We start from the raw sequence: 27946 nt of genomic DNA on the forward strand, positions 1-27946 counted from the left end.
TATAACTCTCAGTTTGTCTCCTCCACAGCATTGCCTTGCTGGGAAACCTACACCGGAATTCCCCTATACCAACGGGGTGAGAAGGGTCCCCTCTGCCGAGGGTCCCGAGACTGCTACATCCAGACTACCTCACAACTGCCACCTCTGGTAGTATACCTCAAGCTGTACAATAAAAGATCTAATTCTGTGTTTGTGCGTCCTGAGTCTAGCCCAGTACTGTGGCTCCCCTCGGGGCCCCTCCCCGTCGGCATGGTCATCTGCCACAGTACCCAAGAATCCACCCAACCACCGCTTAACCATAACAGATTGCTAACTCCATGGATTCGGCTCAGCTCACCGCATTGCAGGCCATTCCAGGCTTGGTCCAGCGAATCTCCAAACAGCAGAATGCACTGGAGAATTTGACTGCTGCATTCAACCAGCTGCACGCACAGATGAACTTACCCACCACCTCAGGTAAAGAAGTTACACCGCCAGAAGTGACGGTCAAGTCTATTGTACCTCTATCTCCTCCAACACGCTTCTCGGGGGAAGTTTGGAGTTGCAGAGGTTTTCTTAACCAGTGTTGCATGCACTTTTCCCTGCAACCTAGCCATTTCCCCACAGCTTATGCCAAGATCACCTATATCTTGTCTTATCTAGACAGAAGAGCTTTGGCTTGGGCCTCTTCGCTGTGGGAGCGTGAGGATCCTATTCTACATGACCTTGATGGATTCCTTGAGCTATTCAAATCAGTTTTGGATGACCTTGCTCGGTTTACTACTGCAGGATCTTCATTGGTTCACCTGAAGCAAGGTACGAGACTTTTAACTGACTTCGCTATTGAATTCAAGACACTGGCGTCTGAATTACATTGGGACCCTAAATGCCTGAGGACCCTCTTCTTTGAAGGACTGAACTCTCGTTTGAAAGATGAGCTCTCTGCTCGTGAAATGCCTGAGACCTTGGCTGAACTGGTGAAGTTGGCAACAAGGATTAATCGCCAACTTCCTGACAAGGTTCAAGAGACCAAGACTCCTAGAAGACCCCTTCAGGGTGAAGCTCGAGTCAAGTCCACCCCCAGGCCTGGTCCCTCGGGTCCAGTTGCTGGCGAAGAAGAACCAATGCAATTAGGCCACAGCCATCTGACATCAAAAGAGAAAAGAACTCGGAAGAAATTAGGGATGTGCATGTATTGTGGACAGGCTGGCCACGCCGTTCAAACATGCCCTATATGTCCGGGAAACTGGCAGACCTAAAACCTGTGGGAGGACTCTTCTTAGGTCGTACTGCACCCTCTCCTCTGCTCTCTCTTCCTGTATCCTTGATCTGAGGACCTTTAGATTATCAGACTCTTGCCCTAGTGGATTCAGGGGCAGGAGGTAATTTTATCTTACAACGATTAGTGGAGCACTTGCGGATTCCCACTACCACCATGACGTCTTCGCTACTCCTATCTTCAATTCATGGACAGCCCTTACCGGATGAAGTAACCCAGTTTACCGAACCAGTATGTTTATGGACCAGTGCTCACCATTCTGAAACAATCTCCTTCTTTGTTTTAGAGAAGGCCATGCACCCCCTAGTACTGGGGCTACCGTGGCTGCACCAGTATATGCCTCAATTCAATTGGACCACTCTGGAGCTTTTACATTGGGGTCCAGATTGCCATGGCAAATGCCTGATGGAGGTTGCTCCTATACCCTATATGCTGCGTCCATGTATAGATTACAGGGGTCTCAATGAGATAACTGTGAAAGATCATTACCCCTTGCCACTTATCTCAGAGCTATTTGACAGAATACAGGGAGCCAAGATATTCTCCAAGCTTGATCTTAAGGGAGCCTACAACTTAGTTCGCATCCGCTCTGGCGATGAATGGAAGACAGCCTTCAACACCCGGGACAGTCATTTTGAATATTTAGTGATGCCCTTTGGCCTGTGCAATGCCCTGGCTGGCTTCCAAAATTTAATGAACGACATTTTACGGGACTTCCTCTACAAATGTGTCGTTGTATACTTAGATGACATCTTGATATTCTCCCAAGACATGACCACTCATCTGGAGGATGTTAAAAGAGTGCTGCAAAGACTCCGCAAGAATCATCTATACGCCAAGTTGTCTAAGTGCGAGTTTCACAAGGAATCAGTGCCTTTCTTGGGGTACATTGTTTCCAACCAAGGTTTCCAGATGGACCCACAGAAGCTGGAGAGCATGAAGAAATGGTCTCAACCCACTGGTCTAAAGGCTCTCAGACGTTTCCTAGGTTTCACCAACTATTACAGAACATTCATCAAGAACTACTCTTCACTCACTGTTCCGCTTACAGCCATAACGAAGAAAGGTGCCAATGTTACCAATTGGTCTACGGAGACAATAACCGCATTCCAGAAATTAAAAGACGCCTTCTTGAGCAAGCCATGCCTCCGACACCTGGATCCAAACAAGCCCTTCATGATTGAGATTGATGCCTCAGAAGTCAGCATAGGGGCCAGTGATTCCAAGGCATTACACCCATGCTCATTCTTCTCCCGCTGCTTCTCACCAGCAGAGAAGAACTACGGAATAGGAGATAAAGAGCACCTGGCAATAAAGATGGCATTCAAGGAGTGGCGCCCTTGGCTCAAAGGAGCACAGCATCAGATCACAGTCTTTACAGACCATAAAAATCTGGAGTACCTCCGCCATGCACAGCGCTTAAACCATTGGCAAGTGAGATGGTCTCTGTTTTTCAACAGATTCGACTTTGTACTGAAATATCACCCTGGAGATAAAAACATCAGAGCAGATGCCCTATCTCGCTCTTTCTTCTCTGAGGACATCCCAGATGAACCACAGCATATCATTGACCCAAAAAGAGTTATCTTGGTAGCTACTCATTCAGTACTTGCGGGTAAAACCATCATACCCAAGAACCTAAGAAAAAAGCTGCTAGCATGGGCTCATGACTCCAAACTGGCTGGACACCCTGGTCAACGCAGAACTCTGTCTAAACTGCAAACTTTTTACTGGTGGCCTACTATGAAGGAATACACATTCTCCTACATTGCTTCCTGCGCTAAATGTGCCAGACAGAAGATGCCACCCCGTCGTCCTTGGGACCTACTCCAACCCTTGCCAGTACCAGACGAACCATGGACACACATTGCTACAGACTTTGTGGTAGACTTAGCACTCTCAGGAGGAAACAACATGATTTGGGTAAAAAATAACATGATTTTTGGTAAAGTAATATTAAATTATGCGCCTTTTAATATTAATATGCGTTTGTTCTCCCCCCCTTTTAATTATGTTCCATGTTTTTCCCCATGTATCCTGATCCAAGTTTTATGCCTTGTTCTTTGTAATTGCATTTCACATGCCTGTTTTTCAGTTACAATGTAAACCGAGACGATATGTAAAATGTACATGAATCCCGGTATTAAAAAAGTTAAATAAATAAATAAATAAATAAATAAATAAATAACTGTAGATCGGTTCTCAAAGATGGCTCACTTTGTGGCTCTCTCTGGCTTACCCACAGCCATGGAGCTTGCTAAGCTCTTTATCATGCACATCTTCTGCCTACACGGCATACCTAAGCACATAGTCTCTGATCGAGGAGTCCAATTCACAGCTAAGTTCTGAAAGGCATTGTTTGATATTTCTCTTGATTTCACCTCAGCATACCATCCACAGTCTAACGGGCAAACAGAGAGAATGAATAGGACTCTCAAGCAGTTCATTCGTGCCTACGTGGGCACTCGCCAGAATGATTGGGCTGAACTGTTGCCCTGGGCTGAATTTGCCATCAACTCTCATCCAGCAACATCAACTGGATCAACACCATTTGAAGTGGTCTACGGACGACTACCATTACCACCACTACCACTTCCACTGTCAGTGTCATCCCCGGCAGCTAAATCTATTGCCAAAGATATTCAACAACTATGGACTCAGACCAAAGAGATGCTTCTCAAAGCAGGACAATGAGCAAAGAAAGGATATGATGCTCATCATTGCAAGGCTCCAGATTTTCAGCCTAGTGACAAAATCTGGTTATCTACAAAGCACTTGAGACTTAAACTATCTTCAGCTTGCTTTGCTCCTCGCTTCGTTGGACCCTTTCCCATTCTCCGTCGATTAGTCAATCTCACTATAGTCTGAAGCTACCACCAGCATTGAAGATTCATAATGTGTTCTACGTCTCACTATTGAAGCCATTGATCCTTAGTGAGTTCTCAACCTGAATCTACACCAAGAGATGCAGAAGAAGACATCGAATACAAGGTAGATGCTATCCTTGACGTAAGAAAAAGAGGCAGAGTATGGGAATACCTCCTGTCATGAGAGTTATGGCTCTTGGGAACCTTTGGCTAATATCATGGATAAAGAGTTGCTTCAACTATTTCACAGAATGCATCCTCAGAAACCAAGACTAGGTAGGAAGCCTGGAGGGCGCCCTTTGAAGAGGGGTACTGTTGCGTCCGTCAGTCCTAGATGGCTTCGCCACGTTTTCCTCACCTTGTTCACGGCTCCTCCCACTTACCTTGGGAAAATGGCTACCGCCGCATCTGCAAGCCGCCCTCTCCGGCATCCCTGGACCGGCTATGGTGCTGCCTCCCACCATGCTCCTCCCAAGGACCTACTAAGGTGCTTGCGCACCACCCACATCTTTATTCCAGCATTGGCGTGAACCTCGGGTGTGTCCCCCTCAAGTGAAGTCACGCCATCTGGGTATATAGCCTGTATTCGATTGCTAGCTCACTGAGTTAGCAAACACTCGGATTCATCCTGTTTAAGCTACTGTGCTGCTTCCGTGCTGCTGCTGGAAGCTCTCCCTCTGCCCTTCGGGGTATTGACTAACTTGGATACCCGCTCCTCAGGGGCCCTCTGCTTTATTTCAGGTGCCTTACAGGGATCAGGTACTCGCTCCTCGAGGGCCTGCTCTCCCTGCCTCGGTGCCAGTACCATCTACTTCAGCCTTGTGGAATCGCATACCTACAGCTACCATCTAGTGAGTAATCTAACTCTCAGTCTGTCTCCTCCACAGCATTGCCTTGCTGGGAAACCTACACCGGAATTCCCCTATACCAACGGGGTAAGAAGGGTCCCCTCTGCCGAGGGTCCTGAGACTGCTACATCCAGACTACCTCACTACTGCCACCTCTGGTAGTATACCTCAAGCTGTACAATAAAAGATCTAATTCTGTGTTTGTGCGTCCTGAGTCCAGCCCAGTACTGTGGCTCCCCACGGGGCCCCTCCCTGTGGGCATGGTCATCTGCCACAGTACCCAAGAATCCACCCAAACACCGCTTAACCATAACACATTGCCCACATTTTAACTCTGGTCTGAACCATGCAGGGCAGACAGATCCCGCAGACTCCCTTGGTTCCTGCCTGCCTCACACAGTTCAAACTGTGGGAAGGCTGCAACGTACGCCGTGGTTAAAGTGCAGACATTGGACTTCCATACAGCTTACAGAGAATGTTGATCATTCCTTTTAGTTGGTATGCTGCTTGTGAGCTTTGAAGGGTACCAGAAGAATGAGGAAAGATCTTGTTACAGAAATTTCAAGGAGGTCGTGTGTGTTAGTTATTATGAAGGGTGCAGAACTGTCAATCTTTTTTTTTTCCGCATGACCCATCTTGAATAGACTTTTTGCTGCAATGCTTCTCTTCCCAGACCTTGGGGACCACCCAGCCAGTCTGGTTTTCAGGATAGCCACAATGAATATGCATGAGCCAAATTTGCAGGCAGTGGAGGGAGTGCATGAAAATCTTTCTCATGCATAGTCTTTCTGGCTATCCTGAAAACCTGATTGAGAACCACTGTTCTAATGCATCCACGGGGTTTGAAATAGCATGGAGGCCCAGACTCATGGGATTCGTTGGGCAATGATAACACATCTCCCAAGGCCATTCTAAAAATTTAAAACAAAACAATGATTTCAGTAGTATATCTACATGTAGGGTTGCCAACACGCCCTTCATGTCATAAGGAACAGGTTAGTCTAGTCTGCTTTAACTCTGTATAGATTTGTAATTTTAATGTCTTTAATTCCCTGTAACATGCAAGACTACAAAAGTTCCATGCATGCAATGAGAGCAAAACCAGGACTGGATTGGCCTGCTCCTTATGATAGGGAGCCAGCTGATAAACTTATCTGCACATTGTACTAGCAATGAGAAGATGAAGTTCCATACATCCTATGACAATGTGGCATGTAGTTTCACCTCCTGCCTTCACTGCCAAGGAGAAGCCTTATTTCTTAAGAATGAATGCTCATGTCTAACTACTTTAACTCTGGATAAGCGCATCATGGGAACAATAGTTTGCTAAAGTATGAAAGCCGTGTTCTCCTCTAATAGTCTTTAAAACTGTATAAGATTTATCTAGGCAATAGTATCTGAAAAGTGTTCATTATACATACACAGACACATGAACATATCTTAAGACCAACAAAAATCTTCTGTCTTCTCCTGCAGCTCTAAGAAATACATCCATGAGACTCCTCCTGTGATCACCCTGGTGTGCCCCCTGCACAGGCAGTCGGTTGTCATGCATTGCCCTCATCACGTATGTGATGCCTGCACCAAAAGGCAGCGGAAAACATACCTAGAGCATGGTGGAGCTGGGGAGAGGATAGACAGGGTCTGTGTGAGAACAAGGAAGTGCTGCCTGCGAAGTAGTGCAGCACCGACGTCGCAAAAGGGAGGCAAGCATGACAGAGTGGAGACTGAGGAGAGAAATGAGTGGAAGGCTAAAGTTGTCCTTGACTCCTCACCTACCCCAAAGAAAAGCTTGAATGAATCACCATTAACTTCATCAGAATTAGTATAGAACTAATGTAAGTTAATAAAACATATATTACAATCCAGTAATTGGTTTCCTTCTCTCTGTGACTTTTAAACTTTGCAGGGGCAATAATCAAGGGATGGAGTCAGTTCAAGGGATGGAGTCAGTGCCATTGGGGCATTGTAACCTCCCCCTGCCAATCCGGGGATCATGGCCTGTTCCTCGGAGGATGAAGCTCCTCCCAGGTCAGCTGAAACACCGAGGTCTTAGGCCCCCCTTCCAGTATTACCGGTGCCAGCACTGTTATGTGAAGACCGAGCATACAGGTCTGCATCCCCAGTCGATGACAATGGGGATGAGGAGGCCTATGACCCCTGGGGGGATGACTCAACAGATATCTCCAACTATGCCTCTGATGGTTTCCCCTCAGACCCATCTCCTCCTGAGATGGGTCTGAGGGGAAAGGGGAATACAAAGGGGCTATGATTCTTATAGCCCCTTATTGGCCAAGCAGATCTGGTTTCCACTCCTGAGAGAGTTGTGCATCTGGAAAACAATCAGTCTGGGGACTTCCCTGGATCTCATAACTCAGAATCGAGGCATGTTGAGCCATCCTAACCTCCAGGCCCTGTCATTCATAGCCTGGATGCTGAGAGGTTGATCCAACTACTGCTCAATCTTTCAGAGGATGTGTCTCGGGTCCTGGTGGCTTCTAGAAATCCTTCCACAAGAAAGTCCTATGGACTGAAGTGGAGGAGATTTTTCATGTGGTGTGAGCATAAGGCCCTAGATCCTTTCTTTTGCTACATACAAAATCTGTTTGATTATCTTCTATACCTATCCAAAGCTGGCTTGAAGACCAACTTCATTAGGGTTCATCTGAGTGCAACTGGCACATGCCACCATAGTGAAGATAGTATGCCTTTCTCTGTTTAGCCCACAGTATATGTTTCATGGGGGGCCTGCTTCACTTGAAGCCTCCCCTAAGGGCCCCTGCTTTGGCTTGGGACCTCAATGTGGTATTAGCTCATTGGATGAAAGCTCCTTTTGAGCTGCTGTGCTCCTGTGGCCTGAAGTACCTGACCTGGAAAGTGATATTTTTGGTGGCAGTCCCTTCAGCATGCAGGGTCAACAAGCTCTAGGCCTTAGTGACTTATTCACCTTACACTAAGTTTTTTCATGACAGGGTAGTCTTGTATATGACTCTAAGTTCCTGCCTAAGGTGATAACAAACTTCCATAACTAGTATTTTTTATTTATTTATTATTTTTATATACCGACATTTGATCTCAATCGGGAAATCACACCGGTTTACATTCAGGTACTGTAGGTATTTCTCTATCCCCAGAGGGCTTACAATCTAAATTTTTGTACCTGAGGCAATTGAGGGTAAAATGAGGGTAAAATGAGGGTAAAAATGAGGGTAAAATGAGGGTAAAATGACTTGCCCAAGGTCACAAGGAGTGACAGCAGGACTCAAATGCTGGTCTCCTGGTTCATAGTCCACTGCTCTAACCACTGCTCCTTTCCTTCCACTCCCCCGCACCTTCCCCACACCTTCCCCTACCTAACCCCCCCCCCACCCCCGGCGCTATCTAGACCCCCCCTACCTTTATCCGAAATGTTACTACTGCCTCCGCCAGCGCCAGCGCGGCAGGTCCCGACACAGGCCGCTGTGTCAGGGCACTCAGCCATGCCCCTGGACCGCCCACATGCCCCCGAACACGTCCCCGATCCGACACCACGCCCCCTGGCCACGCCCCCAACCGCCCCTTTTTGCAAGCCCCGGGACTTACGTGCGTCCCGGGGCTTGCGCGCGCCGCCGAGCCTATGCAAAATAGGCTCGGCGCTCGCAGGGTTACGCACGTACCTTATGCACGTAACCCTTTTAAAATCCGGCCCCATATATATCTACCACTGTACGCGGGGCACTTTCTACTCAGGTTTGGTTGAAAAGTGTTACATTGGTCTGCCTGGGGCGCTACAGACCCTTGCACTGGCCCCTGTGGAAAGCATTGGCAAGATCCAAACCTCCAGATGCTAGAAGGTAGGCTCCTCATGGGGCTTGGCTCTCCCTATCTGTCCTTCTCTCTGATGGTAAACAAAAGTTTACATTCCTGGTGGTAAAAAAATCCCAAGAAGTGTCTAAAATCCAACAATCTCTCTTCTTTCTGAGTAGGCAAGGACTGGTGGCAAAAGAATTCCAAAATAACCAGAACAAATCTCACTCCAAAAAATACTGCTCTATTCTTCTCTGGCAGGTCACTGTTGTCCCTGTTTAGCTGAGCAGTGGGGAATACCAGCACCTCTTCTTGACCTCCTAAGGCAGAGGTGAAAATCGTCCTTAGGCAGGTGCAGATGGCAGGTCAGATTCTTGTGGCAGATTGTTGAAAGATTTAAATTCCAAGCCTCCACCCCCCCCCCCCCCCATCCCCAGTTAAGCATATTGCCTGAAAGAAATTGGTGTTCCCATGTCTATTGAAACTTTGAAAATCATTCAGAGTCACAAAGAAGATTGGTTCTCAAATGAAGAAGGTGAACATTCTCTGTACAGTTTGATACTTTTGATGAATGACTCACTAAAAGAGTCATTCATCAAAACACGATGGGCATTTATCGCGTGCATTATCACACGCGATAACGCCCTAATGCACGCGATAACTACCGGATCAGGGAAAGGGGTGGGGTTAAAGCGGTGTAAAAAATATTTTTCTGCTGGTACTGCTGCGGGCAATAATGTTTTACTCATTATCGCCAGCAGTAGCGCCAGAAATAACATCATCTTTTCCAGTGGTGAAATGGGGCGGCTGCACACTATTGCCCCCCCCCGCCCCTTTTCTGGCCGCGGAATGATGAATATAGGCTCAAGTGAGAAAACTTGAAGGCTCTTTGTTTTCTGTACTATTATTTAAATGAAAATTCTGGATTGCACTGAAATGTAGAATAATAATTTGCAAAAAATATTGTGTTATTTTGACAAATAAATGTGCAGAATTTTGCAGAATTTAGAAAGTGTGTGCAGAATTTTCAAATTTTTTTGCACAGAATTCCCCCAGGATTAATCTGATGATGTCACCCATGTGTGAGGACTAACATGCTGCTGTCCTCGGAGAACATTTATTACAAGTAAGCAACTCTGCTGTATCAGTCCTGGTATTATGGAGAGATAGCCAGTAATGGACCATATGAACTGTCTAGGGGAAAAGATTCCCTGAAGATGATGACCTGCTCTAGTCAAGAGGGCAAGAAGGCAAGAAGCTCCAAGCGTCAGCAGAAATGGAGGTCCTTGCCAGTCCCCCACGTAGCTGGAGGAAGATTGCATTTTGGTCCCTTATCTGGGTACAGGAATAGTTGAAAAGTTGGTATGATCATGGATGTTGTGTGGTATTTTTACAACTTTGTGGATGGGGTCATTGCTCACATTGTTCCTGTGAGTGGTGAATTTCAGGCCACAAGATTGTGAAAGGTAAATGTTACTGAGATGCTGTTTTGGGCTCTTCCTCTGAGGCCTATAAAGGTGAAGTGCCTTATTTTTTTTTTTAAGTGAATTGGGTTCATGATATTTTTCTTGGCCAAAGGAAAATATTGTGTGCATATGTATTATGTGATGTGTTTTTTTCTTATCACTTTTCATCAACAGGTGGAGGCAGTTATCTATTTTGAATTCTGGGTGCATTTCTATGCAGGTTGCAGAAACCATGGGGGAATGGTACTGCTCCATGGGTGGCATCTTGGATGCAGAAGATTGGGTGACCGTTTTACAGTATGTGTGGTTAATTTCTGTGTTATATTGGCAAAGTGTGTAGAAAATGGTTCCTCTATGAATCCTTGTCTTGTAGGGGGAGGGGGTAACGCTGCCTAAGGTTGCTAGAAAGGAATTTGAGTTCTGGAGTGCTTTTCCTCCCAAGGGAGTTCAATTAAGAGTGTATTGAGCTGTCGGTAAATAATTGCTATGCAGGAAGAAAGTTTTTTTTCTTCTTTCCCCTCGAAAGATGAGTGGATGTAGGTATAAATAGTGCTTCTGCACGTGGCACAGGTGACAAGTTGAGAAGAGCTGAGTTGAGCCAGTTTGAAGAGTGGAGTGTACAGGTAAAGGAGAGTTGGGGGATTCCATACTCAGGAATCTAAGTAGGTAGTAAAGTGAACAAGTGAGTTGTTGTAAGTGAGCAAGTTTAACTTCTTGCACCCTCCTAGGTTTAAAAAAGTTGTTGGGAGAGAAGTTTGGAAAATGATCATTGTGACCCTTTCCAGAAGGACTCAAGCCTTGAGAGCAGTAGGAGTGAGTCTACTGGGGAAGTCCAGAGTAGAGGACATGAGGAGATTACCCTGAAGACCTGGGAGGCAAGGTCTGAGATCCTGAAGTGGAAACAGATGAAAGGTTTGTATGGTGGATAGAAATTGTGATTCTTTCCTTTATTTCTATTTGTTTCGTCATGATTGTTTTTTAAATTGGACTGAATCCTGATATTTTTGCTTGTGGTTTTATGAACTTGGACATTATTTTGGATCCCTTAATAAACTGTGTTTTCTTTGGGTCTACAACTAAGGTGTGGAACTTCAGTTTGTGTAAGTCTCCCCTTGGGCCTCTCAGAAATTATCTGGTCCCCATATGTTGAACCCTGTTAGACTGAGACCCATCCTGGGGCTGCAGAGTGTCACTCATCTCCTCTGCGGCTACCAAAGTTGACCTATATGGAAACGGGTTATACTTGGAAGTTGCTGAGGTCTGAAGAAGGTACCATATGACAAAAACAGAAAGAAAGAAGTTTGTTCTTGCTTTATAAAAAACAATATTCTTCCATAAATATTTGCTTGGCACCAATGTTCTCCAGGGGAGATGCTTTTGATGCAGGCCCAAGGCACCTCACATCTTATTATGCAGAATTACAAAGGGCAATTTACGTGCAACATCTTTATTGCAGGAACACCACCACCTGAGCATGTGGGCCGATGGTTTCGTGCAATGTTTATACCTTGCTCCCATGAAGCCACCAGCCCCATCTTCCTTTTGCTTTGAACACAATTGTACTGTTGCCCGAGTACAGATTGTTCTGGCTTTCTCCCACAGCTGAGTAAACACATGTGTTTGTGATAGCGATTATCAGTTTCTGCATCAAAAGAGTTTGTGACTTTTCATGTTTATTCACCCAAACTGGAATTTTCAGAGAATTAATACCTGCCAGCTTCTGCTCGTAACCAAACAGCCTGCATTTTTGGAGGTAGGACACTGCAGTTACCACTGGCTCAAGGTCATCAGGGTGAGACTAAGTTATGGCCAGTTTTCAAGCTGTACTTTTTAAGTTATCAGATTTCTGCCTTGTCCTTATTTCTCCCCTAAAATCTGTCTCTCCTTGTCACGCACATGTACCTCTCACCTACTTCTTCCATACCTCCATTACTGTCCACTTTTTAACCCATCCTGGCTCCTGCTTCTCTTCTCTTCTATATATATATATATATATAAAAGGCTTGTGTCATGTCGGTCAATCTGTCACACTGTCATGTTTGTGTTTGGCCACTAGATGGTGCCCGGAAGGTGCATGGTGCAAAGACAATCTGCTCCATCTTGAAAGCCCTGTCTGTCAGGCTCTCCCCCCCCCTCCCCCCCAGACAGACACATATGTGCACACACAAACACTTTCACACAGGCAGGCCTGGATTTGCCAATTAGCCTGTGCCTTGGGCAGCAAAAATATGGAGGGGGGGGGGGGGTGGCGGCAACAGACTGGCTGAAGATTTTACTACAGAGAACCACTCTCTTCTTCCTGATCCAGCTCTTCTCCTCACAAGCAGCCTGTAGGGAACATGAGAAGAGGGGGTGAGCCTGGAGAAGACTTAGGAAACCTTGTCCAAACCATTTTTAAACCCAGCTAAGCTAACTACTTTAACCACATCTTCTACCAACAAATTGACAAGCTTAATTGTGAACTGAGTGAAAAAAGAATTCTCTCTAATTTGTTTTAAATATGCTACTTGTTAACTTCATTGAGTACCCTCTAATCCTTCTCTTATCTGAAAGAGTAAACAATCGATTCACATTTACCTATTCTAATCCTCTCTTGATTTTGTAGACCTCTATCATATCCCCCCTCAGCCGTCTCTTCTCCAAGCTGAACAGCCCTAACCTCTTTAGCCTTTCCTCTTGGGCAGCCCGTTATCATTTTGGTTGCTCTTCTCTGCACTTTCTCCAGTGCAACTATATCTTTTTTTGAGATGCGGTGACCAGAATTGAACACAGTACTTAAGGTGCGGTCTCACCATGGAGCAATAAGGAGGCATTATGACATCCATCATTTTATTCTCTACTCCCGTCTTAATAATTCCTAACATCCATTTTGCTTTTTTGACCACCGCAGCACACTGAGCAGACGATTTCAAAGTATTGTCCACTATGATGCCTAGATCTTTTTTCTTGGTGGTTAACTCCTAACATGAAACCTAACATTGTGTAACTACAACATGGGTTATTTTTCCCCATATGCATTACTTTGCGCTGATGTATACTGTTCTGTATACTGATATACAGTTGCTGCAGTAGTACAGTATATCAGTACATTTAACTGCTGCTGTGCATTTTGCTCATAGATTTAAACTGATTCATTTAGTTACTATTCTTGAGGGCATTGATGTACACAGACTATTAATATAGTTTAGCTTCTAATGTTTTGCTATTTTCCTTCCCTTTTTTTGTCTCTGACCCCTGCCCTTCACTCTGTTCCTAGCCCTCATAGCATCCAGACCAGGAAAACCACAGGACCATTGTCAAGATGGAGGAATCCCCTTCCTCATCCATCCTTCATGCTCCATTGGGAATCTGCTGTAGGGCCCCTGGGACCCACTGTAGAGCATTGCCCTGTTTACCATGTTCATGAAACTGCCCATGGGTCATGGGTGCTTTAACAGATCCCATCTTCCTCCTCTGTATCCTGGAACATGCTCTCTCCATTCTGGCACCAGCCAACAGCTGCAACAGGGAATGAGGATGCTGGGACCATCCCACTGAGTGATGTGATATGCTGCGATGCTCTTTGCTCTTTTTTTTTCCTGGCAGCTGGTCTTAAATAGACATCTCATTCTCTGGAATTTTCACTCGCTGATTGTTAGCTTGTGCTGTAGGGTCCTGCTCTGATCTAAGAAATCACAGGTCAGGAGTGAAAGGAAAGGTAGCAACTGGGACAATGAGGGCAGGCCTGCTCAGCCTAGGGTTCTTTCTGCTCTGCACTATCCGGGCATATGCCGAGGTCCCCATCCAACCCAACTTTGAGGAAGGCAAGGTAAGAACTCGCTTTATGTAACTCTCAGTGCCATGTACAGTGAGTGGGCTTCCTGGTCTGCCAGCAACCTCACTCTACGACACCTTGAGGTTTCAGCCCATCCAGGCACATTCTGCTCCTTGTTGTGTAGCTTTAGTTTGGTAAAACTGCTCTTACTGCACTTAGTAAATAACTTGTGAAACTCAGTGTGCGTTAAATTCTATAGCTATCCTTCAATTTTATAGGAGCTATTGCTGACAATGTTGTCTCCATATCCAAGTATAATTCCGCTTCCATTGGTCTGTAGGATATTAGTCTAGTACTTCGTACATGATATCTGCTACATGTTCCCTGCTTGGCAATTGGCAAAGGTGCACATTCCCTGTAAAATAAAATAAATATACAACCTGAGTCAACTATCAGCTCTATTCAGGTCTAAGTAACCTCATTCTGCAAGCTATTCGATTAGCTTCCAGAATGAGGTTACCTAGACTAGCTTCCCCCATTCCACAGGTATATCCCATACCCACACAAACATCTTCATACTGATTTCAGACTGAACAAAGATATTTGTTCATCCTGTCCAACTTTCTTCTGAGTGTCCCTAAATACTCAGTCTGCTCTGTACATATCTCTGCACCATCTCTATTTTAGCAGCAAAGAATGTCTAATTTATGTTTTAAAACCTTGATTATTATCACTTTGATCCTGAAAGTATTTGTTTTTCTCCCTACTATCTTGGGCTTCCAACTCAGCCCAAACCTGCCCTGGCTGGGCTATAAACCATGATATGTAGCTTCCTGGGGTATTCTCCTATTTCTGTTCCCTCTCTGACTCCCAACTAACCCAGCCATTAGAGTAACAGCCCTTTTCTTCCAGAACCCAAAACGTTTGTTCATTAGCCGGTGATTTGGTGTCTCTGCTGTGTAATAATGGTGATTCCTTCTCAGAAGTTGTTAATGCCTTCTGTAGCGTCCCCATGCCCTGTCAGCTTCAGGGGCAGGAGCTTGGTGGCTGGTTTTAGGAATCAAACCCACGTCTACTTTGTGGTACTACACAGCCACGGGGTAATTAGGCAATACTTCGTCTTGATTTTAAAGTGCATTTAAAATTGCAAGAAACTTGCACACACTTCTGTGAATTTTGGGTTCTCACACAATACATTTTTACTCATGCTCGGAGGGATGTACATACAAAGGAAGTGCAAGCGCACAGCACTGAGAGTGTGCTGGCTATGTCCTTTTCCATTTGAGGCTGAAGGGGAAGGAGTTAGTGAGGAAGATTTTTGTGACCTTCAGTAGTTATAATAGGGTGATTACAATATTTAGGAAGGTGAAAATATTGAAGTAAATGGAAATGAAAGAGATGATTAAGAGAAGGAATGACTTTGTATAGAGGCTGAGGGGAGGTCACTCTTTCACTATTTATTTAAAACATTTCTAGACCAATCACCATTTCTAGGCAGTTTACAATAATTTATTCATATTAATAAATTATAAAAAACATAACTTAAAACATAAAACTAAAAAAACTTAAAAACACATATAAAAAAATTAAAATACACATACATTATTTAAAAATAGATATGATAGATTTCCCATTCTCTTATAGCACTATCCAACTGCTGCTTTACTGAATGGATAGGCTCCCCATTCCTGTATTAGTATATCCATTGAATTGCTGTTTAACAGTACATTTCAGCTACTAATTTAAAGTATACGCATACATGCATCAACCCATATTAAATTACAAGTCTGTATCTTTTCACTAGGGATAACTTGAGAGGTATAGTTGTTCTCCAACTTTGCTGTAAAGTATTGGATAACCCAGTGGAAAAATTAGGTTTAAAAAACTGTAAACTGACATCAAAGCAGATAAGAACTGGCTCATATCTTGAAGGCAGTTGCTGTTTTATAGCCTTTCTTTAGCTAAGATCCAAAGTTAGGGTCTGAGCCATGAGCTATGGATGATCCCTACTTGACCTCTTGGCTGAGATTGAGAATCTGTATGATATGGGGGATTAATGCCCTGCCACCTCACCCCATTGAAAACATGATTATGTTATGACCATTGACAAAATAGCAGAATTAAACTTCCTATTAACAAAACAAAATATGGTTATACAAAAAGACTTTATCCTGATTCAGGCTTTGCTTTCTATAGTGCTGAAGCCAGGTCTGTCTGGCAGTCTATGTAGAGAACCTCAGAGGCCAGATGTTTGGTCAGCTGCAATACTATTTTTGATAGCTATACTACTACTACTACTTAACATTTCTATAGCACTAGACGACATTCACAGCACTATACAAACATACAAAAAGACAGTCCCTGCTCAATGGAGCTTACAATCTAGTAAGACAAACATATAGAAGAAAAAAACTTGGGGTATTTAATATAGCAAGACAATGGTTAAAAAGAAAAGAAAGTTAGTTAACAAGACTAATAAGCTATTCAGATTATTATAAAGCTTTGTGTTTAAAGGATGCCAGTGAGAAGTAAATAGGGGATCTTGTATGCTCATCTGTCTGTGATGGTAGGATACATATGAAAATAACAGCAAAATCTATCGTGGATAAGGAGAGATATCTCCTTATCCACGATAAGGATAAGCCATTGAGATAAGGATAAGCCATTGAGATTACTCTCAATGGCTGCTAGCTGGGATATATCCTTGCAGTTGGGACAGGAATAATTGTGCATACTGGATGGACCAGTTGATATTTTTCTGCTGTCATCTACTATATTACTATACAAAATGAGGCCCATAGTGACTTGAATAACATTAGAAAATGAATCCAGCATAATATTTCAAATACCGGTATTTACCAACTGGCTGAATTTTTTCAGGACAGGTTGATCCATTTCTGGTTTTACTTCCTTGCATACATGGACTTGTAATTCATTCAGTGGGGGTGATACCCTATCCTGAAAAAACCTGGAGCTAGCTGGTAACCCTAATTTTGTACTTTGGGCTGGCTAAGCATTCCAGATTAGTGGCTTTCAACCCAGTTTTGGGACACACCCAACCAGCTGGGTTCAGGATATCCACAATGAATATACATAAGATCGATTTGCATAAAACAGAGGCAGACTGATTGGAGGATCCCAGTAGACTGGGTTGAGAATCATTGCTTTTTGAGGTAGGGACATTGAAACTATAATAATTATCTTCTACAATGCTGTAGACACTATATTGATAAAAGTTGTATTTATATTAGCATGATTATTGATTATCTCCAGTTTACAGGGACATGGTACAGCATTGGTTTAGCCTCCAATTCCAAATGGTTTGACCACAAGAAAGAGCACCTGAAGATGTGCACCACCATCATTACCCCCACCATCGATGGGAATTTGAATGTCACCTCCACCTTCTCCAGGTGAGTAAAAAGGCCCCACTCACAACACCCCTCCCCACATACACACACATCTTAGCCCTGTATCTTTAATACATGTCCACCTAGAGTAACTTCAAAATCCAGATCTGCATAATTGTACTGCAGCCTGCTCATTTTCAACTTGCAAACACACGACATTAACATACAAAGGTTGATTACTATATTTTATGAACAAACACAGTTAGCATAAATTTACATAATATTTGCTCATCATGGTTTGTTCTGAAACTGTCTTGGTTAGAAGATTTCTGAGAACTGATTTATGAGCTATAATCCTCTCTCATGTCAGAGATCACTGCTTTCAAGTGCAAGATAAACTTCAGAGACTGCCTCCTAAATCAAGTGGCACTTCTACATTAAACAATTAGCACTGAACAAACACTCAGTATATATTATCAAACACCTTTTCAATATATTTATTTAAACTATACAGTCCATATCTTGAGTTCTCACTCCAAAGGAGACTGCTGACATAAATCTGCTGACTTGAGTGTCCCCTTTAAATGGGGAAGCCTTCAAGTTCTTACACTGCCCCAACTAGGCAGAAAACCTTGGCTGAAGAATACCTTTCTAGGTATTCTATGAAGAATATTACCACAAGCAGCACGTTTGCATTCCCATTCACCTACTGGAATGAATAATCCTTCTGCATAGCTCCAGCTTGCTGTAGCCACATTCTCATAACAGATGCCATGGATTCACTGACTGTGCCCCATTATTGCTGCACGGAAACAGCCTACTATCTTCACATTCTCACACTAGAAGCCATAGATTGACACCATGCAGCAATCACAGTTCCAGCCTGCTAAATCTACATTCTCACACCAGATGCTACTGATTGACACCATGCACCAATCACAGCTCCAGCCTGCTATATCCACATTCTCACACTAGATATTTAATTCACTTACAATCACAGCTGCATAGTCCCAACTTGGTGTATCCATTTTCTCATACCAGATGCCATGGATTCTAGCAATAGAAAAAGTGTAGAGGAGGGTAACAAAAATGATAAAGGGCATGGAATGGCTCATGATGAGAAACTACAGAGAATAGGGCTCTTAGCTTGGAAAAATGACAGCTGAGAGGAAATATGATAGAGGTTTATAAAATCATGAGTTGGGTGGAATAGATAAATAAAGAATAGTTATTTACTCTTTAAAATGCCATGAAACTAACTAATAGATTTAAAATAAATTGTAGAAATTAATTTTTCACTCAGCACAAAATTAAGCTGTAGAATCTGTTGGCAGAGGATGTGGTCAAGGCAACTAGCATAACAGGGTTTAAAAGAGGTTTGGACAAGTTCCTGGAGAAAAAGTCCATAAAACATTATTAGCCAGGTAGACTAGGGAAAGCTATTGCTATCCTTGGAAGTAAGAGGAAATTGATTTACTTTATGGGATCTGTCAGGTGCTTATAATCTGAACTGGCCATTGTCATAGACAGGATGCTGGGCTCATTGGACCTTGGTCTGATCCAGCATGACATTTCTTATATAATGTTCACTAGAAGTCATTGTTGTACAGATCCAGAGTTCTCTATCTATATTCCTATGCCAAGGGGCCATGGATTCCCTTTACTGCTCTCCAGTCACAGCTGGCAATCTACCACAGGGAATCCATTGAAACTGTAACATAATAGTGACTCAGCAAAAGAGATCAGGTAGGCCAACCCCATCTTAGATAAAGTACACCAGCATGAAATGTGGAGGCAAGGTTTGCCTGAGCTCATGTTTTTAGATTATTTTTGGAATTAATGTCTAATAAAGATTTTTTAGAGCTGAGTGAGTGCTTCAGAGTCTTCATTTGAGGCTTCCAAGGCTAAGTGCTACTCTTCTATACTTTTTGAAGCACATCTGAGTAATAAGAAGCAGCATCTTGTGTTGGGTTGATCAAGGATTCTGATAATTAAATGAAAACTTTATCAGTAGAGGTCTGAGGGGTTGAGAATAATAGAGTATTGGATTGCTAAGTACTTTCACTTGGTGATGTCATTATACAACACCCAGACCAAATCTCAGCAAAGTGACCACCGCTATTTAAGAATGAAAAGAAGTAAAAAGACAAATCCATCCATACTAGTCGCGTATCACCCAGGATAAAATGATACCTACCCTTAGCCCCACTATTAGGGTTAATGATGGTGATAATGTTAGTGCAAAATGAATCTTCAAGTGAAGAAAAAATTAAGCTGGCTGAATACAGTACATGGACCACTGAAAAAAAAAAGATACAAATAATGTATAAGAGGCAAATCTTTTGTAGTGGAAAGGAAGTTCTAAAAGAGGAAGTTATGATATAAGGCTCCACAGAACTTGAATCAGGAATAACATCAGAAGCTATCCTTCATGGAAAGATTAGTGGATGCATGGAATGGCCTTCCAGAGGAGGTACTGAGACCAAAAATATTAGCAGAAATCAAGAAAGCTTGGGATAAGCACAGAGGATCCTTAGTTGTAAAGAACTGGAGATCAAATGGGGTATGACATGCACCAGGAAATACATTTATACGGCTGATTAGGCCCACTATACTTTAAAAGAAAGGACATTTCCAGGAAGGGGACGTTCAGGGGGTATTAGTAATTTTAGTGATCAATAGAAGGGTACATCCTCTAAAGGGCAGGTCAGTATTCTGAGATTATATACAGTAGATGACTCCAGAGCCAGATTCAAGACTTTGACACCCAATAGGCAGGACCAGAGAGCGGCGGAGTCCTTCATGGAGATCAGAGACTGGGGAGAGGGACCAGTGGGCCACTATAGCTCCCATTTCAAGTGGCTCCAGCACATGACCCTAAAGCACGCTTCGCTTTGACTTTGGTATTTGGGGCTTTCAAAGTTTGGTGACCTAAGTAGTTGCCTATGCCGAAATCTGGGCCTGGGTGTCTCAATGGGAAGAGTTAGAGATGGCTTCCAGGGAGTAGAGAGAAGCAGCTTTTCAGGGCTCCAGGGAGGGAGAAGACAGCTGCCTTTTTCATCCAACCAGAGAAGCGTCCTCTCTCTTCTTTTCTGGTAAGGATTGCAATTCAGAAAGGTTCTAACCTCAGGTCTTGGGGAGAGGGAATTATTCTGATTGCACCCAATGCCAAGATATTAAGGATTTGTTTCAGAGTAGGAAAAGTGGATTTTTTTTTAGCTTCAGAGGGTTCTGAGGAAGAGAGCACATTTTGGAGAACCAGAAGAGATCCCAAAGTCCTGCTTTAGTGGGTTGAGAACATAACAGGGCTGTGGGTTCCGGTTTGTGTGACCAAAAGCTACAGTTTCTTGTTTTTTCTGGATGTTAACATTTATTATCCTGCTTTATTTATTTTGTAACATAAACATAGTAATGATGGCAGATAAAGACCAAATGGTCCATCCACTCTGGAAATCAAGTTGCTTATGGTAATAACTGCCATTCCATACAGGGTACTCCATGTGTTCTGTTAAGGGCAGTAACTGCAACTCCCTGCAGGTTACCCCCAAGTACTATTGGACTAATTTTGGCTTCAGTAAAACTACTTTTTGTTTTGGAACACAACTCATAGTGTGTTGATTGCTCTTTGAGTGATTTTGCATTTGATTCCTGGGTCATACAGATTATCCTGCCTCCTTTTTGATTGAGTCCATATTTTTTCCAGATGTTGCAATGAGTTCATGGTGCTCAGCAATCTCTGAAATGTGCCCCACTGTGAAGACGGAGGAGGTTACACTTTGGCTAGACTAGACACATATTGGTCCTTATCTGTCTCGTATTCCATGTTTTTTTGTATTGCTGCTTTAATGAAGCTATGAGCACATCTACACAAGAGTGTGTTTTTCTTCCTCCCTCCCCCTCCCAATTCCAGAGATGGCCAGCAAAAGGTGAAAACTAAGACGCTCTTCAGGACGGAACAGCCAGGCCGCTTCCGGGCCACCAGCTTACGTAAGTGCTGCCACTGGTTAAGAGGCAGAACATGGCCATGGATTACTCTCTGCCAGACTGGCTCCACCAGATCACACACACTATCCAGCACAGAACAATGGCTCCTACTTTACTGGATGGCAGGATCGAGAACATATAAAGGGGAAAATGTTTAAACTGTCCACATTGAGACAAAGACCACATGTACTTTTTACCTATGAGTTTTGCACCAATTCTCAAAGCGAAAGTACACGCATACTTTCACTTTGGAACTTGCCATGGGAATACATAGTACGTGTGATCACTTGCACCTGCTCTTTCTGCAGGTAGAAAAGTACATGCCAAGATTTAAAATGCAATTTGCAAGCATGCCATTCTTCCCCACACTTAAACACGCCCCCGAGAAGACGAGCTTTCAATGTGGCAGAAAGTCTGTGCATTGTGGAACAAAGACTTTTAGCCACATTGAAAGAGATCAATTTTCGGACAACCGATTAATGCAGGTAAATCGCTTTCGAAATTGTCCTCCCAGACATAATACTAGCATTTATAAAAATCATGATCCAACAAAAAAGCACTCTGTGCAAACTCAGGACCATAAGGATTAAATATATCACTTTATCAGCCTTGTTCTTAACACCCACAGAAATATAATCGTCTTAACATAGTAGTGCTAACTTTTGGCAGAAAGACCAGATCAATCAAAATCTGAAATCGTCAGTATTAGCTACATTTTGAAAAGGTCCTCCTGGTGTTTTCCTTTTTGTTTCCACATATGAGCAAAATTCCTTTGGAGTTTGATTTTATCAATGATTTTCAGTGGAATATTGCCTTAGCTCTTTCAGTCATTCTTTCACGGTTTTCCAGAATAAAAGCTACTGTGTAGTAGATCACTTGATCTGATTTCAACCAATGAATTAAAATGAATCTAAATGTCTAGGTTTAATAATCGATTGCAGATTCTTTTGTGTGTGCTTTCCACTATCTTTTTTCCTCTTCTAGGCTTAATACCTTTTTTTTTTTGCATCCTGTGTAGGCTGGGGGAATGAGTATGATATCCGTGTGGTGGAGACCAACTATGATGAATATGCCTTAACATACAAAGGCAAGACCAAGGATACAGAGATTTTCACCATGGTGATATTATATAGTATGTCTTTAATATCCTGGATCATACCTGCCACATCTTCTTGAGAATAGGAGGAGGGCCAGCTTACTTAGGCTTGCTCCCTGGCTCCATGCACAAGTAACAGGCCAAGCCAGTTCTAGTTTTGCCCCATTGCATACAGGGAGTTGTAGTTCTGATTTTCTTAGCGACCTCAACGAGACAATGAGGCTATGCAAGCAATAAGATAAAACCAGGAATGGATCAGCCTGGTCCTTATGACTTGGCTCAGTGGCAATCATAAGCTCAGTAGCTCAGTGGCAAGTGTTGGGCATTACCATACAGCAGATCTTGGTTTTGTTTTCAGGCCCAGCTTTCACTCCTCATGCCAGCCATAGCTGAGGAAGCTGTGGAAGGAAGAGACTCTCAGACATTGGGTGCATGTGTACTAGGTACCTGCAGAAGTTGCAGTGTGTGGCTAAGTGCGAGGTTATAGAATAGGGGAAACCCTCAATGGGTAGCAGCAAAGGTAAGTTCTTGGCACCCCCTATGGCTCGGCGCCCTAGGCAACTGCTGAAGTTCGCCTAATGGATGCGTCGGCCCTGGGGTAGGGAATGAGCAGAGCATCCACTGAGCCAGTAGATATTGCAACATAGTGCTCTGCTTGTGTACAGGAGCGAGACATTGTCCAGAACAGAACCTCACACTCCAAGGGTGTTTCCCTGTCCAATTGCTGCCTCCTGGTCTTGCAGATGGACATTTTAGCAACAGGAAGAGGTTGATGAGGAGGTCCCTTGGCCTGAACATAGTAACATATTATTAGCAGAAAAAGACCAAATGATCCATTCAGTCTGCCGGGCAAGCTTTCCATGGCAGCAACTGCCACTCCGTGCAGGTTACCCCCAAGTGTCCGCCAAGGGTTCTGGATGTGGTATGCCCAAAAATAAACGTGTGGGGAGAAATGCAACCAGAATTTCAGGAGCAGGTTTTAAAGCAAAAAAGAAAAGGTGTTGCAGCCTGGCGTAAAAGTTAAAGAGCTGAAATATGGACTGCGTCCTCCTGCAAAAGGGACAGGAGGGTGGGGAGTCCGTGAAGTGGGATAAAAGCACCATATGGGATTCTCCAGCTGAAGTCCCTAGTGGGCTTCGGAATGTGCTAGGTATAGAAGGGGGTTCTCAGCCTCAGATGGCGGAAGAGCTTCCTGCCAGATGGTGTCTGGGCAGGAGATGAGGGTGAGGAACTGTATGGTGTGTAGCATGAGCGAGTAGATCTTCTGCTTCAACATGGTGCAGAAATGTGTCACGAAGAATTCAAGGCAACCTAGATGGGTTGTTAGGATGGGAAGGCTGAGGGGGTTCATGGGATTTGGAGCTGATAAACAGATCCAGACAAATGGGGATCTGAGTCAGGTGGTACATCTGATCTGCAGAACCCCCTCAAAGAAGGAGCGTTGGTCAGGTGACTTGGTGTTCCTGATCTCCTGGAGCAGGCATCAAGTAACACAAACTTTTGTGAGACTCATGAGATGGGCTAGGGGTTCTGGGGTTACTCAACCATGTCAATCATAGTCTAGGAGATCCATGACCACTGTGATCCCAGCTGAGGTGAATCAACAGCAAGCATCAGGGAATCTGAATATGCTCACAGCCAAGCAAGGGTTGTAGAGCAGAGGATCGAACAGGTATTCTGTGCTTATAGTTACTGAGGCTTTTCTTCCAAGTTCCAGCTCTAATTAGATCTTGATAATCAGGTTCCAGGCTCTAATCAGATCTTGATAATAGACTGGCAGCATTGAGAGTTCTCCGCCAAAACCCTTTGGATGGATACAGAAGAGTCATATCATAGGTTGCGCACCTGGTGAAGATAGTAACAAGCCAGCGTGTGCGACTATGGAGGTGGGTCTGCATATAGGAGCCTCTGTAGAGTCTGGAGGCTGAAGGTATGGACCCAACTTTGGATGGATGCCAGGCCCTGTCCACCCTCTCTCAGAGGGAGGCTTAGAACATCTGCAGACATCCAGTGTTTCCCAGCCCAGAAGAAATCTAGTAACTTTGTCTGGGTCCAGGCTAAGAATTCAGGAATTGCATTCAGGGTGGATCAACCAGTGCCACAGCATGCTTGCCACCAGGCTCTTCCTTTAAGGGACAGCAGCTTGAGCAGACTCATCCATAACCTCAGGTGTGCAGCCATCTTGTCTTCCAGCTCATGCCAGTTGACAAACTGTGGCCTCTACAATTGACAGGTGGACTTCTAGGTATTCCAGTATCTCCCTGCTCCATGCTAATTACAAAAAGCTTTGGGGAGCATATCCACCTTTCATCCTACTAACAGCCAGAACATTTGGCTCAGTTGATCTTTGCTGAGAATGCAGCAGATTACACCTGCTTGCATGCCTGTACCCTCTCCTGATCAACTGGGTCTCAGGCCATAAAGAACACATCGTCGTCATATGTTTGGTAATAGGGACGTCAGAACTACAAGTCCCTGCATGCAATGGGGTAAAACCAGTTAGATCAACCTGTCCTGAAAATCTGGAGCCAGTTGGCAACCATAACATATCTTAGGGCTAAAATAATCTAAAAACTTTTTTATTTGATTTCATTTTGGTTTATATTCTGCCTTTTGCAACTGGCCAGCTACTTCAAAACAAATTACATTCAGATAGTGTAGGTATTTCCCTTGCCCCATAGGGTTTATTATCTAAGGGCCTCATTTACTAAGCATTTTTCCCATAGACGCAGAATGGAAGAAAAGCCTTAGTAGATAACACCCTTAGGGCCTGATTTACTAAGGCTTTTCTCCCATTCTGTGTCTATGGGGAAATTACTTAGTATATGAGGTCCTAGGTTTGTACCTGAGGTAATGCTGGGTGAAGTGACTTACCTTCACTCACAAGGACCGTCAGTGGGATCTGAACCCTGGCTTCCCTGGTTCAAAGCCTGCAGCTCTAACCACCAATACCACACCTAAATGCAACTTGCACCAAAACCTACCAAATGAAGGGAGAGGCAAGACCAAAAGAACGAATAAAATAATCACTAAGCTCTATCTGCAGCACATCATAAATACTAGCTCTAGAACATAAGAACATAAGAAAATGCCATACTGGGTCAGACCAAGGGTCCATCAAGTCCAGCATCCTGTTTCCAACAGTGGCCAATCCAGGCCATAAGAACCTGGCAAGTACCCAAAAACTAAGTCTATTCCATGTAACCATTGCTAATGGCAGTGGCTATTCTCTAAGTGAACTTCATAGCAGGTAATGGACTTCTCCTCCAAGAACTTATCCAATCCTTTTTTAAACACAGCTATACTAACTGCACTAACCACATTCTCTGGCAACAAATTCCAGAGTTTAATTGTGCGTTGAGTAAAAAAGAACTTTTAAATGTGCCCCATGCTAACTTCATGGAGTGCCCCCTAGTCTTTCTACTATCCGAAAGAGTAAATAACCGATTCACATCTACCCGTTCTAGACCTCTCATGATTTTAAACACCTCTATCATATCCCCCCTCAGTCGTCTCTTCTCCAAGCTGAAAAGTCCTAACCTCTTTAGTCTTTCCTCATAGGGGAGTTGTTCCATTCCCCTTATCATTTTGGTAGCCCTTCTCTGTACCTTCTCCATCGCAATTATATCTTTTTTGAGATGCGGCGACCAGAATTGTACACAGTATTCAAGGTGCGGTCTCACCATGGAGCGATACAGAGGCATTATGACATTTTCCGTTTTATTCACCATTCCCTTTCTAATAATTCCCAACATTCTGTTTGCTTTTTTGACTGCCGCAGCACACTGTACCGACGATTTCAATGTGTTATCCACTATGACACCTAGATCTCTTTCTTGGGTTGTAGCACCTAATATGGAACCCAACATTGTGTAATTATAGCATGGGTTATTTTTCCCTATATGCATCACCTTGCACTTATCCACATTAAATTTCATCTGCCATTTGGATGCCCAATTTTCCAATCTCTGCTGAGCATCATGATCAAATTTACCCCTCTGGGGTCAAATAATATCCCTATTGTCTAGAAATATAGAGAGAGAAGGTAGAAAGTGTGCTAAATATGCTGGCCAAGCTCTGTTACGTTGCTAGTGTGCTATACTAGTATTATTTAGTATTACGCTGCTACGTGAAAGCTCTGGGAATGGATGGGTAAGGGGGGGGGGGGGGGGAAATCTTTTCTTTCCAACCTCCAAAACTGCTCATCAAGTCATCAGCCCATTTATTCTGAACTTCCTAAAAACAGCTTACATACAGCAGTTCAGAGCACATTAGAACACAAGAGCCTCTGCAAGAGTCCCACCACCACTCATAACCTATGCTGCCAATAGCATACTTTCCCCTGCTGTTTTCTTGATGAGTTAAGTTGTCTAACTAGAGGTACAATGAATTTCAGTGAATTAGACTAACACCATGTGTCACAGATTATATTCCATGCTGCAAGTTCTACTAACTGTTAATTAACATGCATCATAAGTGCACCATCACTTTGACAGCCTTAGAACCATTTTGCATGTACAAAGTGACAACTCCTATAACCATCTGAAAATATTTCAAAGGGCTGGTGCTATTTGCTCTCTCCCCCCCCCCCCCCCCCCCCCCAGTATTCTTGTTCTACAAGAAGTGTGTCATGTGCATTATCTGGAAGAACAGATGAATGTGTGCATTCCCATGTTGGTTTTCCTCCTCTGAAGGTCGAGCCAGGAACCTGAGGCCAGAACTCCTGGAGAAATTCCGTCAGTTCTCACTGGACCAGGGACTCGCGCAGAGCAACATCCTCATACTGCCTCCCTCTGGTAAGAAAATATAATGCAGAAATTATGATAACCACCTTGCTAGATGGAGTGTTTACTGCTAGCATGGTCTTCTAGAGGAGGTACTTCCTTCTCAATTAGATGTTAAAAACTCAATATTAGAGAAAAAATATTGGAACCTCACGGTGATCTCTGCAGCCTCCTCCAGTGTGATGCAAGGGTGCTGTTAATTATAGCTGTAGTCTTCCATCATCCATAAGGATATTGCTTGGCAATGCTAGAATCACTGAACATCCTTTTAATCAGTGGACCTGCATGATCTGCTGCTTCTAATGGCAGATTGTGCTTGATTAAAAATCCAGTAAAAAGTATCTGAGCTTCGGTTCTTTTCTGAGAAAGTCACTTTTTAAACTTGTAAAATGTAATCGAGTATATGATTTGTCCTCTAGCTCGATTACTCTCTGCTTATGTAATGCACTTTCTATAAAATTTAAAAAATTGCTGAGGTATAGTTGCAGATCTCAGATTTAGGAGTAAAGGCTTATTTTTGTTTTTCCTTCTCATTTTCAGATTAGGAGCTTGGCACCTCTCCAGAATTCATTAAACTTTGAAGAAAGAAAATCAAAAGAGGCTGAAGACAGACATATCATTAATAACTTCTGAGCTATAGAAGATTTCCAATGTGCCTGTTCAAGAGAGCTCGCTATGCTTCATCACCTTTCTGTGTATAACTCTTGCTAAATATCATTTTGAGAGAACATCTGTACATGCTCTTGAGTGGTT

General features: G+C 43.6%; 1 protein-coding gene across 1 annotated transcript; it reads left to right on the forward strand.

The window, feature by feature from the left end:
- The first annotated feature begins 13807 nt into the window (after positions 1-13807).
- On the forward strand, positions 13808-27929 carry LOC115097912 (lipocalin-like). Its single transcript, XM_029614090.1, has 6 exons — positions 13808-14033; positions 17253-17392; positions 21240-21316; positions 22332-22445; positions 27104-27205; positions 27734-27929. Exons 1-6 carry the CDS (start codon positions 13938-13940, stop codon positions 27736-27738), a joined length of 534 nt encoding a protein of 177 aa, XP_029469950.1. The 5' UTR covers positions 13808-13937; the 3' UTR covers positions 27739-27929.
- The last annotated feature ends 17 nt before the right edge of the window (positions 27930-27946 follow it).

This window comes from Rhinatrema bivittatum, chromosome 8 (assembly GCF_901001135.1).
Source record: "Rhinatrema bivittatum chromosome 8, aRhiBiv1.1, whole genome shotgun sequence".
Taxonomy (NCBI): domain Eukaryota; kingdom Metazoa; phylum Chordata; class Amphibia; order Gymnophiona; family Rhinatrematidae; genus Rhinatrema; species Rhinatrema bivittatum.